Here is a 14,188-nt window from a genome sequence, read left to right on the forward strand (position 1 = left end):
GGCCATGTAACCAGTGGCAACTTCTGGAGACATTTTGGTTATTTGTGATATAGAGCAGACTTGCGAAAAAAGAAGGCACTGGGACATTCCGGCCCACTGCTCTTGTACCATTTCCATCTCAGCTTCCCAATAATGTAGGCTGATAAATGCACATCATCTTTCTGCACTGAGTAGAAAGAAAGAGTAGTCCAGCCGCTGCCATGGCTTTCGTTTTGTATACAGCGACACATTCGACATTCCGTTTGGACCCAGAGGGAAATCTGAAAAACTGTCAGAAATGATGTGGCGATCCGCAAGGCCGTATGGTGCCTTTTGTTTTACTTCCTTCGCTTCCCCCCCTCCAAAAAAAGCCAACTCGCCCTAGTTAAAAGTGCAAATGTTGCTGTGCCAGCATGAGGCCGCTGAGATCCTCCAGCCAGAGCCGGGGCGACGAAGCGCTTCGCAGCGACCCTTCCCTCCAAGAGGCAGCGAGGGCTCTTCCTCGGCCTGGAGCGGACAGGGCGGCGGCCCAGGAGCCTCGGGCCCCACCCCAAGGCCGAAGGCGCCAGGCGCTCGGCCGCCCAGTCCCTCGCATCACTCCCAGGGATCCTCCCCTTCGCCCGCACGCCGAGGCCGAGGCACCGGCTGCTTCAGCACTTCCGGGTCGGCGGAGAGAGCGCTGCGTGACGTTGCCGGAGCGTTCGGGAGCCTCGCGCCTGTTATTGTTCCTGCTTCCCTCGCTCTCTCCCCCACCCCCGCCCGCCTTCCCACCGGCCCTCCGCCCGTTCCGCGAGCCGCCTGGAACCGAGCGCTCCTCGGGACGCTCTGAAGGCACCTCCAAAGGCCCGGCCGGGGAAAGAAGGGGAGGCGAGGCGGCCAGGCGCACGCGGAAGGCCGGCGTGGGAGGCTCGCTGAGGGAAGCTGTCAGAAGCCCGAGGGCGGTTGGAAGGAGCTGGAGGAGGGGGGCCCGCTGCCAACGGTTTCGAACCTTCCGTTACGCGAGCCCTGACAGCGAGGGGCGGGGGAGTGCGCGCCGCGTCACCAAGCAGCGAGCAGCCCTAGCAGGAGGCGCAGGAAGGCGGCGGCGGCGACTGGAAGGACATGGCCTACGCGTATCTCTTCAAGTACATCATAATCGGGGACACAGGTAAGGGCGGCCCGCCGGGGAAGGTTTAAAAGGGGCCTGCGCTGCTGGCGGCCTCGGCGCTTCCTGCGCAACGCCTCTCGGCTGCCCCATTTCCGCAGTGTTGGCTGCGCCGACGTGGTGGTGACTGGGCTCGGCAGGGGGAGGTGCTCGGCCCAGGGCCCCGCCCGCGGCCTGGCGAGGCCTAGGGCTCGGCTGCCAGCGCCTCCATAGCCCCCTCGCTGCCGTCTGGTTTCCAGGCCTCTCCACCCAGAGAGTTCCCGGGAAGGGAGCGGGGCGGCGGCGGAGGCCCTGAAATGGGTGCAGCCGGGGCCTCGGGACAGCGGGTGGGGTGCTTGTAGTTGACCTCATTTCGGACGCGTCCGAAGAGCCCCGTTGGCCACGCCGGACGCTTCGGTGAGGCAATAGGGGAGTGGTGATAACACCCCCCTCCGGGGGGGTCTTGACAAGGCCTCGAGACGCACTGGGCCTTCGGCCAAGACTTCTCACTCCAGGCCTCTCAGACACGCCTGCGGAGCAAGGCCCTAAAGGATCACACCATTTAATCCCTCTCTGCCCAAAGATACACTGACCTGTAACTAAAGCACCCTCCCCACCTCTGGATATGTTTTACGTTCCAAGAAAGTCTACCAGATAAAAGTGGTTTCCACCGTTGATTGGTCGTGGCTCTGTTCCTGGACGTTGGTTTAAAGTATTTGCTGCCACTCCTTAGCCGAAAAAGCTTATAAAGTGACAGTAATAAACCTACTCTACTCCTCCGGTATAGAATGTAAAAGACAGGGCAGAAAGGGGGGGGACCGGAAGAAAAGAAAGGATCAAACGGGGGTCTTAAGTGACAGAATTCTTGTAATGGCCAGCTGGAAGGAAGAGTTCAAGGAGAGGAGGAGCCAAAAGTTGGTGGTGTTGCAGCTGAGCCTTATGGAGAGGCCCTTTTGTGCCATCTCTCTGACTTGAACATGATGGAATTTAGCATGATAGATGCAGTATAGTGATCTAAGAGACTGAGCTACCAATCAAAAAGGATCTTGTATGCGTATCATCTCTGCATAAATTCAGTAGGTGGCCTTAGACAAGCTACTCTTTGTTTCATTCCCCCCATCAGCAGCACAGGATATAATGATACTGATTTCCTTTACAATTGAAGGATCACAACTAGACAATGCATGTGATGTAGTTTGAATACTAGAAAGTGCTATGCAACTGCCATGTTAGAATAAATACTTGGGGTTCTTGTTTCCCCAATAAACGTCACACATGGTGTTGAATAATCTAATACACTTTCATGCCTCTCGGCCACTATCTGAAAACTACCTTTTTAGATTTTTAGTGTTTATTTTTTCATTTTAGCTACTTATTTATGAAAATAGTTGATTTGGGAAAAGTGAATGGGTTTGAGAGAGATTTCTGTCAAACGTATCCAAAGGCTAGAAATCCTTTCTGTGAAGGACCAATTCAATACGTTATATAATACACATTTGTGCAAAACATTCACAAAGAAGTATATCAACATTTTCGCCTTGTATGTATCAAACAGGTACATAAGGAACTAGAGCTGGCTGAAGCTTCTGCCATGAGTATACGTAGCTGAAAGTACATGTTAGCCACCATATAATGTGAGGAGTGATGCTGAAAGTTTCTTGACAAGTATATGATTGGACAAACATATTCCTTTACAGTGGTACCTTGGATTACAGACGCTTCAGGTTACAGATGCTTCAGGTTACAGACTCCGCTAACCCAGAAATAGTACCTCGGGTTAAGAACTTTGCTTCGGGATGAGAACAGAAATCACGCAGCGGCGAGGTGGCAGCAGGAGGCCCCATTAGCTAAAGTCGTGCTTCAGGTTAAGAACAGTTTCAGGTTAAGAACGCATCTCCGGAATGAATTAAGTTCTTAACCCGAGGTACCACTGTATTAGCTGTTTATAAAGTTAGTAGCTTTCTCTTGAATGCTTATTCCCTTTCCCCTTCCTCTTATCTTTAGGGGGGGGACCCTAAAATATAAAGGTATCTGTATTTCATTTACTTATTCTGTCTATACTCATTGAGATTTTAGCCTATTTACTCAAGATTCCTCAGCTCTAGAATACATAATAGTTTATATTTCAATCACTTTTTCCTCTTTTAAAATGCATTTTTAATTTTTTTAAAAAGACTGTGGCGCAAACATATTTACAGTCTGATTCTATAAAAGTTCATTTGAAGTAGGTACCACTGATTCAATTTCTTATTGCTGTTTTATGCAGTCTGGAAGTACTCAGTCAGCAAAGTAATATAATGTTGCATTCCTAGGCACACTTCTGTTCACATTGGAACTTACTCGATCAGACTGCATTTGCACTTCTATTGATTCTTTAGGTCTTGTGATATTTCATTTTAAAAGAAACAGCAAACCAAGATTGGCCAACTTTCATTACTTACAGCATAGAACTTGTATGTATGGTTACTAGGAAAGAGGTTCTATTAAGCCACATTTCTAAACAGTCTTTGTTTGGTTGCCTATGGTAAGATGAAATAGTCATTTGGTGACCAGGCAGGGAAACTTCTATAAATTTGAAATGTGCCCTCTCATTTTCAGGCAGTTTATATTTCACAAATGAACAACATAGGGATGTGTTGATTGGCAGGCTAGGAAACATGTGGCTTGTTTACAAGTCTGCATTAAATTCAGTCTAGCTTAATTCCAGGTAAGCATGTGTAGGATTGAGCTATGTAATCTCTTCATATATTCAGTATTTGATTTCAGCATTGCAAGCAGAATCCAGGCTATTCTACAAGTAAATTAAAAATTATTTTAGCTAGGCATGTTGAGTGCTGTAGTCAATGTATTTTCAGAGCCTCTTTCTATAATCTGAGAATTATTGGAGAACAGGTGAGGTCTCTGCAGACTGGAAATGGGCAAATGTTGTCCCCATATTCAAAAAGGGGAGAAAAGAAGACCTAGGTGAGCTGACATTGATACCAGGAAAGGTCCTAGAAAAGATAATTAAACAGTCAATCTGTGAGCACTTAAAAAAGGATGCTGTGATTATTAAGTCCCAGTATGGCCTTCTCAAAAATAAGTCATGCCAGGCAAATTTCATTTCTTTTTTTTTATATATAGAGTTACAAGCTTGGTGGATAAGGGAAATGCTGTGGGTATGGTGTGTCTTGATTTCAGCAAGGTTATTGACAAAGTCCCCCATGATATTCTTGCAGAAAACCTGGTAAAATGCGGGCTGGATGAGGTATCTGTTAGGTGGATTTATAGCTGATTGACTGAACCCAAAGTGTGCTCACTAAGGGTGCTGCAGCACTCTGTCCTGTGCCCACTGTTGTTCAATGTCTTTATAAACAACTTAGATGAAGGAATTGAGGGGATGCTCATCAAATTTGCAGATGACACAAAACTTGGAGGGGTAGCTAATGCATCAGAAGAAAGAACTGAGATTCAAAATGACCTTAACAGATTGGAGAACTGGGCCCAAACTAGCAAAATGAATTTAACTAGACACAAATATAAGGTTCTGTGCTTAGGCAGGAAGAACCAGATGCACAAATATAAGATGAGGGACACCTGGCTTATTAGCAGTACATATGAAAAGGATTTGGGGGTCTTAGTGGACCACAAGCTTAACATGACTCAACAGTGTGATGCAGCAGCAAAAAAAGCTGCAAAATTAGTGTCCAGGTCAAGGGAAGTAATAGTACTACTCTATTATGCCTTCATCAGACCACACCTGGAATACTGTGTCGAGTTCTGGGTGTCACAATTTAAGAAGGATATTGACAAGCTGGAATGTGTGCAGAGGAGGATGCCCAAGATGATCAAGGTTCTGGAAACCAAGCTTTATGAGAAACGGTTGCCGGAGTTGGGTATGTTTAGCCTGGGAAAGAGACTGAAAGGAGATATGATAGCCTCCTCAAATATCTTTTGAGATGGAAGATGAAGCAAGTTTGTTCTGCTCCGGAGGGTAGGATCTGTATCAATGGATTCAAGTTACAAGAAAGGAGATTCTGACTGAGCATCAGGAAGAACTGCCTGATAGTAAAAGCTATTCCACAGTGTAACAAACTCCCGAGAGGGGTTGTGGATTCTCCTACATTGGAGTTTTCTAGTAACTAGCAACTAGCAACTAAAATCACCCCAGGTCCAGGTAGTGGCTCACATCTTTTAATTTGCAGGCCAGTGTTGATTTGCATTGCTTTGCCATTTAAAGCAAAAAACTTTTAGCCATATTTGATTCAATGCTGATTAAATTTCTTAACAAATTTCCTGCATTTTTCAAGATTCACAGTATTTCAACTTTTCATTACTTTATCTTTACTCTATGATAATAGTGGACAACCTGTTGCCCTCCATATGTTGTTGGACTCCAAACTCCCATCAGTTCCAGCCAGCATGACCAATGGTCAGGACTTATGGAAATAATAGTCCATCAACAAAAGTTAGCTACCCCTGTTCTTTGTGTTGCTTTTTGGAAGGAGTTCTTATCTCCTTGCATTTATCTTTATCTTGTCAGTCTGAACCCTAGGGAAAGGAGTGAAGTAAACTTAGCTGTTTGTATTTGACAGAAGCTGTAGATGCTTTGAGTGAAAGTAGACTGAAAGCTGCCTTTGAATAGGGATTTTTGGACATTTATGCAAGATTGCAGAAGTGCTCTATAATGGTCAGGCATAATTTGTCCACATTTGCTTGTTCTTGAGCCTTTGCAGTAAACACAAAATATGGCACCAGTTCAGATAGGTGAGTGTTGAGGAGATACGGATACTGTGCTGCAAAGTCCTGCAATCTTATTTTGCTTCGTTTTTAAGTAGGTGCTTAGTCATAATCAATGTATTGGTCAACAATGAAATGCTCTTAAGCAATTGTGATTGTGGCTTTTCTGTTTATTCCCTTGTATTCCTTTTTGAAATTACATCAAGGTAAAATAAAAAAGTACTCAAAAGCGGTGGCAGAGGAAGAGGAGTGCAGGGGGAGCGCGCTGCCTTCAGCAGCGCGATCCCGGTGGGGTGCCATAGCGGCTGCCCCCCCCACTCCCTCAGGGAGTGCCACTCCCCAGCGCATCACTCCCCCAGGACGTGCACCAGCCCCGCCCCTGCCTGCTCTCCACCCCCCCCCCCCAGTGCCGGAGCATGAAACTCAGCCACTGGTCAAAAGAGGTTTTCCCACACCAAAAAGTAGTTTTACATTTTATGTGTGTATTGGTAGACTGTTGTTATAATAAATTGTTGTTGCTGTTACTACAATTTAATAATTTTTTCAATTTCACAATTCTAAATTGTATCCACAAGAATTATTAGTCTGCAGAAAATTTTTACAAGCTGACTGGTGGCTAGCAGGTAATTGCTAGAGCACCAAGTACATTTCAGTGCTTGGTGTGGAGGGTTTCTTTGTTGAATGCACAGAAGTGATGTATTCTGCCTCCCCCCTAGCAGCCTGCTTACTTGCATGCGTGTGTGTGTGTATTTTGCTGCCAGTAGTTGCCAGGCAAATGTTGAAACGCCAAGCCAATTTATTTGCCAAATTTCTTTCCACCTAAAGAAAAATGGACGTCAGTCCCTCCATCTTTTATCTACTCAAACCTCTACAGTTGTTTAAAACCATGGTTTTCCTCTCAGTGTCTGTCCACCCTCATTTAACTCAGACATCTGCCTCTACTTGAGTACAGTGGTGCCTCGCAAGACGAAAAGAATCCGTTCTGTGATTCTCTTCGTCTAGCGGTTTTTTCGTCTTGCGAAGCAAGCCCATTGAAGGATTAGCGGATTAGCGCTTTTAGCGGCTTTTAGCGGCTTATCTGCTGATCGGATCAGCTGATAAGTGGCTTAGCGGCTTAGAAAAGGGGGGGGGAAGGGGAAAAAAACCAGCAGGAACTCGCAAGACATTGTCGTCTTGCGAAGCAAGCCCATAGGAAATTCGTTTTGCGAAGCACCTCCAAAACGGAAAACTCTTTCGTCTAGCGAGTTTTCTGTCTTGCGAGGCATTTGTCTTGCGGGGCACCACTGTACTGCAAGACAGGAGAAATACTGAAAGGGGGGGGGGCTTTGTTGTTTTAAACTTCTTCCATTCCTCAGCTGCCTCATGGAAGAGAGAAAGAATGTAGAGCATTCAAATATTCCATAGTACCTTCCTATAGTATATTTTACTCCTAGTACCATGTATTGTCTTCAGCATGAAATTCTAGATTCACTGTAGTAATTTAGATCAGGTATTTTATTAACAAACAAACATCCCGATATGTACAACAGCCATCGACTGAACTTAACATTCTCTAGCTGAATAAGCTAACTGACAACCTTGCTATTTATCTTAAAGATACAGCAACATATATTAGTATGGAGCAGGGGTCAGTAAACTTTTTCAGCAGGGGGCCGCTCCACTGCTCAGACCTTGTGGTGGGCTGGACTATATTTTGGAGAAAAAATATGAACGAATTCCTATGCCCCACAAATAACCCAGAGATGCATTTTAAATAAAAGGACACATTCTACTCATGTAAAAACACTCTGATTCCCGGACCGTCCGCGGGCCGGATTTAGAAGGCGATTGGGCCGGATCCGGCCCCTGGTCCTTAGTTTGCCTACCCTACCCATGCTATGGCGTATATTTGCAGAGGGGGCCCCAGAGTAGAGAGGACTAGGCATAGAAATGGGGGTGGTGATCTGTATGCAAGGGAGAGTTGAGAGAAGTAAGAAGGGTGGAAGAAAAAGGAGTGAAGGCGAAAATGGGAGTGCAAGGGGAGTTACAACAAAGGAGGGAGTAGGAGACATGGGAATAGGGTTGAAGATGAAAGCAGGGGCATGAAAGAGTCTGAATAATAGGAGAGTGTGATAACTTCGTAACTGAACAAAAGGGGAAAAGGGTGGTTAGTATTTGCAACATGTAGGAAGCAGAACATGCAGGAAGTTACCATGGACATGGGGGGTGAATGTCAAAATGGGTGCAAAGTGGAGCTGCAGAATAGGATATAGAAATGACCAGAGATTGTGTGTAAGCGAATTGTTATTCAATCCTTAACTAGCCTACAATTTTACTCAGATTCAGAAGATCAACATAATCATCCTTTCAGTGGAGATATCCTACCAGTCTTCCAAGAGCAAAGAGCTGTGATAATTACCACATGCATCTCCCTTTGAGAAGTCACACCCTGCCTCAGTTCTGGGAATAGATTGACTGCTGCTCAAGTCAATTTTCTCACAGCAGTGCTCCTTAGAGGAATTTTAAGAGGGTCTGTCAAGTCTCTGGTACCCTCCTCTTCCATCAAGCTGGAAAATTCCAGATTTAACCATGCCTCAAGTACAATTCCAAACTGCACCAAAGTCAACTCTCCCCCTCCTTTAATAACTTGGAGTATTTACTAGCCTACATTGCAGGAGATCCATTGAAGCAGGTAACATGTTTCAGTGGCTTTCGGATGAATTGTGTAAAGAAGCTGGTTATATGCAGGTCATGGAATTCTTAAGGCTTATTTATAAAACCATATTTATTATCTATTACTGTATAACATAGGATTGGGCTGTGCATGCATATCGGCTTCATACCACTTGATCTTAAAACTGAGAATGTCTGAATTCTTGATAGGAAGTTCTACCTCTGGAGTTTTTTTTTATCTTTGAGGTGTAACTCATGCAAGTTGCCATTTTGTATTATTGTTGACAGATGATTCACTTGCATATGCAAACCAGCCCTTTCATGTACAAATATATGAAGCCCAAAAGTTTCCTTGTGAAAGTGGCATGTGGTAGGTCCTTACAGGAATTAAATACATTTTTAGCTGGAAATTTGGTTGTTATGCACAAACTGTCTGTTCCTGACAAAAACTTATAGCTGTTTGATCCATTGCTAGCATAGTTTCTATGCTAGAGCTTGGGCATTCATGATTCCTACATATCATAGTTTCTTAGATTTGTCATTGCTTAGGTTTATCTGTCTTGGACTGAGAAAGCAGTTCTTTCACTTCTACTGAGGGCTATTTGAATCACAGTCCTGGTTTGAAGTTCTCTCAGCAACACCTGAGCTATGTGCTGTTTATCTTGTGAACCACCCTGAGATCTTCGGATGAAGGCCATATATAATAATACTAAAATGTTGCAAGAGGTAAAACCACAAAGGTCTTGTGAAAACAAGTGTCCTACCTTGCATCATATTCTGATGTAAAATACCTGTTACATTTAAAACTATCAAGAGTGGCAAGAAATTATATCTTAAGTTTTTCTGGCTAGAAAGAAATTGAGAATAAATAAAATATAAGGAAGGAAAACCTGTAAGAAGAGAGGATTTGTAATCTCTTATTTAGAATAGTAACATGAAGCAGGTATTTTGACACGGGTGGTGCAGTGCATGATGAAAGAGTGTACCTTGTACTTTACTAATATTACACATAATAGAAGATGAGTGGTCCACTTATGCTTCTTTCATGCCAAATTTTAAGGTCACCTATATAACTAAAAAAAAAAATAGAGAAAATAAGATCTTAGAAGCAGATGAGGAAACAAACGATAGCACCACCTTTAAATACATACAAATAAAAAGTATTCTAAGTGGACTGAGACAAAAACAGGAAGCGAGAACTGTAAAACGATTTGAAAGGTTAACAAGGAATGGCACAGTTAAATCATAGAATCATAGAGTTGGAAGAGACCACAAGGGCCATCGAGTCCAACTCCCTGCCAAGCAGGAAACACCATCAGAGCACTCCTGACATATGGTTGTCAAGCCTCTGCTTAAAGACCTCCAAAGAAGGAGACTCCACCAAACTCCTTGGCAGCAAATTCCACTGTCGAACAGCTCTTACTGTCAGGAAGTTCTTCCTAATGTTTAGGTGGAATCTTCTTTCTTGTAGTTTGGATCCATTGCTCCGTGTCCACTTCTCTGGAGCAGCAGAAAACAACCTTTCTCCCTCCTCTATGTGACATCCTTTTATATATTTGAACATGGCTATCATATCACCCCTTAACCTCCTCTTCTCCAGGTTAAACATGCCCAGCTCCCTCAGCCATTCCTCATAAATGGTTTTCAGCTTTATGTCAAGTGTTAATGCACAAACATTCAGAGACAAAACTTAATCATATGATGAAATGGGAAAGAGAATTGCAAACAGAAATTTAGGAGAAAGTATGGAAATGCCTATTTGGAGTAGGAACCAAATTTATGTCAGCCATGAATTATAGAAAAAATTGCATGAAAAGCGTGGTGCAATGGCTTTGGGTCCCTTGGAAAAGCAGAATGATCTCATACATATGATGGAAATGATATTGGTTATAAAATGACATAATTTGTCATTAGGCTTTGCAAATTGTCCACTATTACGTTTGTTGAATTACATCAATGATTCAAGAACACCAAAGAGTGAGTGTATCCAAATGTTGTGCATTTTAATAGTAACTAGGGTTATGTATACATAAGTGTAGAAGGATAGTCCAAAACCAGGAAAGAAATATTTGGGGAACCAAAAACAAACCCCTGTGTTGCAATAAGAACCAATCACAACAATACAAACACAACATGTAGGCTAATAGTAAAGAATATATAATAGAATAATAATATCATTCAAATCGTAGGAATAAGCCACTCAAAGTTCATATGTACAGTATAACAGATGAGAATATTTGGGGGCCAGTGGCGATTGTTAAGCTGAATATAATGCTAAGGAAACATTGAAGGAAAATTGGAGAGTTGAAGTATAAAGGTACAGTGTTACCTCGGGTTAAGTACTTAATTCGTTCTGGAGGTCTGCTCTTAACCTGAAACTGTTCTTAACCTGAAGCACCACTTTAGCTAATGGGGCCTTCCTCGGCCGCCGGGCCGCCGGAGCACGATTTCTGTTCTCATCCTGAAGCAAAGTTCTTAACCCGAGGTATTATTTCTGGGTTAGCGGAGTCTGTAACCTGAAGCGTATGTAACCTGACGTACCACTGTAAAGGGACCCCTGGCCATTAGGTCCAGTCGCAGTCGACTCTGGGGTTGCGGTGCTCATCTCGTTTTATTGGCTAAGGGAGCCGGTGTACAGCTTCCAGGTCATGTGGCCAGCATGACTAAGCCGCTTCTGGCAAACCAGAGCAGTGCACGGAAACACCGTTTACCTTCCCACCTATTTATCTACTTGCACTTTGATGTGCTTTCGAACTGCTAGGTTGGCAGGAGCAGGGATCAAGCAATGGGAGCTTACCTCGTCATGGGGATTCGGACCGCCGACTTTCTGATCGGCAAGCCTTAGGCTCTGTGGTTTAACCCACAGCGTCACCTGAGTTGAAGTATAGTCGTGCAATAAAAAAAGAGGACTCGGGATAGAGGGAAGTGGAGCAAAAACAATTTTAAAAAATGTAAGTTTTAAGCAATATTGAAGTACTTTTAAATAATGGTTATTTCCTTTTCAAGTATACAGTGCTTGATTTAACAGAATAGAAAAGTGTTTTATGAAAATAGAGTTGGTTTTCTAAGAGGTTTAAAATGTTTATACACATTACATATATGTATATATTGTAATTGCATAGTCACATTAACAAATTATGTATATTTGAAAAGAGCAGCAGAGTAACTATAGAGGCTATCTGAAACTAGCTACTAAGTGAGTCTTAAGTTTCTGAATAGTAAATGTACATAATGAATATGATTTTGGAGGAGTAGTGGGATTTAGTAATTTGGTTGCTACGAAGGAGCATGACAAGTTCCAAGGGACCTTACTATTACCCTTTGTGTTTCTTTTGGTGGCCTCTGAAATGTTATGCTAACAGCAAGGAGTAGTTTTATCAGTAATTTGTAAATGTGTGTAAAGAAGTCTGAAATTTTGAAATAGTCTCATTTTTTGTAGTACTTTATATTTGGAAATTCTTGAAATTGGTTTTTTTCTCTTCCAGGTGTTGGAAAATCATGTTTATTGTTGCAGTTCACAGACAAAAGGTTTCAGCCAGTGCACGACCTTACTATAGGTAAGTTCTTTTATGCAGGTAAATGAGTAAAGGTCATGGCAACTGCATGCATCAAGTTCTGAAATGGAATGTTGAGAGCAGGGGTTGTCAACCTGGTCCCTTCCACTCTCTAGTTGGCGTTTCAGGATTCCAGGTGGGCAGTAGGGGGTTCTATGGCACAAGCTGAATCCTCATTCCATTGAGCACTGGTGGGCAGTAAGGAAATTTTACCATCAAGAAAGATGCATTAGTGGGTGGTAGGTATAAAAAGGTTGACTACCCCTGGTCTAGACTTTCAACTAATAGTCATATATTTACAAGGTTATAGTGGCACGGGTCAGTGGTTCTTAATAAATAAATCAGGTTCATATTGGACAAAATGACATCCAACTATCCACTGTTAAAAGTTACTGTGGCTGAATTTGTAAAGAGTGTGTTTTCCATACAAAATGGTTTCAGCTTAACAATGTTGTCAGAATTGTCAATTTCTAAAATATTCTTATCTGAATATGAAATATCATTTTAAGATTTTATTAAATCTAAGTTGTAATGCTCTTCTAAGCCTAAATGATGGTTTCTTTGAAGGGAGTTAAGTAGTTTAATTTGAGTCTGACTCAGTGAGATTTGAAACTTTCTCACATTCTGCAGCTGCTTGTGACTGCCTCTGAATATTTTCAAACTACATTGCAGTGTCATAATTTTAAAAAGCATTTTCTTCCTTTATTGTTATTGCAGTTTATATCCCACCTTTTCTCTGGAGAACTCAAGGTGGCATACATGGTTCTCTGCCCCTCCCCCTTATATCTTCACAGAATCCTTGTAAGTCAGGTTAGGCTGTGAGACTGTAACTGGCCTGAGGTCACCCAGTAGTCTTCATGGCTGAGTGGGGATTTGAACCCTGGTCTTTCAGGTTCTAGTCCAAAATTCTAACTATTGCACCACACTGGCTATGCTAAATGCTTCCTTTGTAGGTTTTTAGATTGTTCTTATTTTATCTACCTCTGTTGAAAGACATTTTTTTTGCATCTGTTAATCTAGAAATGAGTGTATAAAACTATGACACAATACAAAACTGTATAAAAGTCTGTTAACTCTTCAGTATGTGGTATAAGGAGAAAGCCAACTGAAAACATAAAGAACAATGTTGCTTCCTGCTCTGAAAAAGGTTAAAGTAAATCCTGATTTTATTTAGGATACTGGATAGTATTTCATTGCTGTGTTGGAGCTCTGTTACAACGTTTTATTTTATTATTCAGGTGTAGAATTTGGTGCTCGAATGATAACCATTGATGGGAAACAGATAAAACTTCAGATATGGGATACGGTAAGTGTAGGAAAATTTTCTGTGCAAATTTTCTTTAAACTGTGGTTCAAAGAACAGGAGCGAGGAACTGAAACTCTGAAAAAAGCACCAGTCAACTGTTGTAAAACAAAAACAAAAAGAAACACTCAAAAATGGTGTAAACTGAAAAAATGGTGTGAGCTATCTCCCAAGAAGGCAAACTCTAGACCGTGTGTGTGTGTATGTTCGTGTTTGTGTTCCATGATCCGAAATAATACTAGCTGCTGCAAGCATTATTGATTCCTGTTTATCCAGGATCAACAATCTCTCTGTATATGGATATGGGGTTTGTTCTAACTCCCTTGAGCTATTTAGAAGATTTCTGCTAACCTTTCTGTGAAAAAGCAATCTTAACTATTGTTTACGTATTCTGGGATAAAGGACCAGTGAGGAGAGCTTCACTTTTTCTTCTCTTTCAATACACTTCAAGCTCTAAACCCAGTAAGCATATGTATGAATCAGCTTGATATAATTTCAGGGGTAAAGGCAAAGGTAAAGGACCCCTGACAGTTAAGTCCAGTTGCGAATGACTGAGGTTGCTGCGCTCATCTCGCTTTACTGGCTGAGGGAGCCGACGTTTGTCCGCAGACAGTTTTTCCGGGTCATGGGGCCATCCTGACTCAGCCCCAGACACACTGATCAGATGTTTGGAAGCTTTGGCTGGATGGTTACGTGGGAGCTGGTTGAAGTTAAATCCTTCGTAGACAGAGGTCCTTTGGCTGGGTCAGGACGATATGGGATTATGGGGGCAACTCCCATCTCTTGCGGTGGTGCAATTAGTGCCAGCACCGTCCGTTAAGAGTTTGGGTGTAATCTTCGACACCTCCCTCTCCATGG

At 42.9% G+C, this 14,188-nt stretch overlaps 1 protein-coding gene across 1 annotated transcript in view; it reads left to right on the forward strand.

Annotated features, from left to right (window-relative positions):
* The first annotated feature begins 629 nt into the window (after positions 1–629).
* Positions 630–14,188, forward strand: part of RAB2A (RAB2A, member RAS oncogene family) — a 34,422-nt gene continuing 20,863 nt past the window's right edge. The window contains exons 1-3 of the mRNA XM_081205220.1: positions 630–1,126; positions 11,959–12,030; positions 13,266–13,333. Coding sequence (XP_081061346.1) covers positions 1,081–1,126; positions 11,959–12,030; positions 13,266–13,333 — 186 coding nt within the window. The 5' untranslated portion in view covers positions 630–1,080. The remainder of the gene's footprint in view (positions 1,127–11,958; positions 12,031–13,265; positions 13,334–14,188) is intronic.

The sequence above is a fragment of the Podarcis bocagei genome (genome assembly GCF_964188305.1).
Source record: "Podarcis bocagei genome assembly, chromosome: 8".
In the NCBI taxonomy this organism is placed as follows: Eukaryota; Metazoa; Chordata; class Lepidosauria; order Squamata; family Lacertidae; genus Podarcis; species Podarcis bocagei.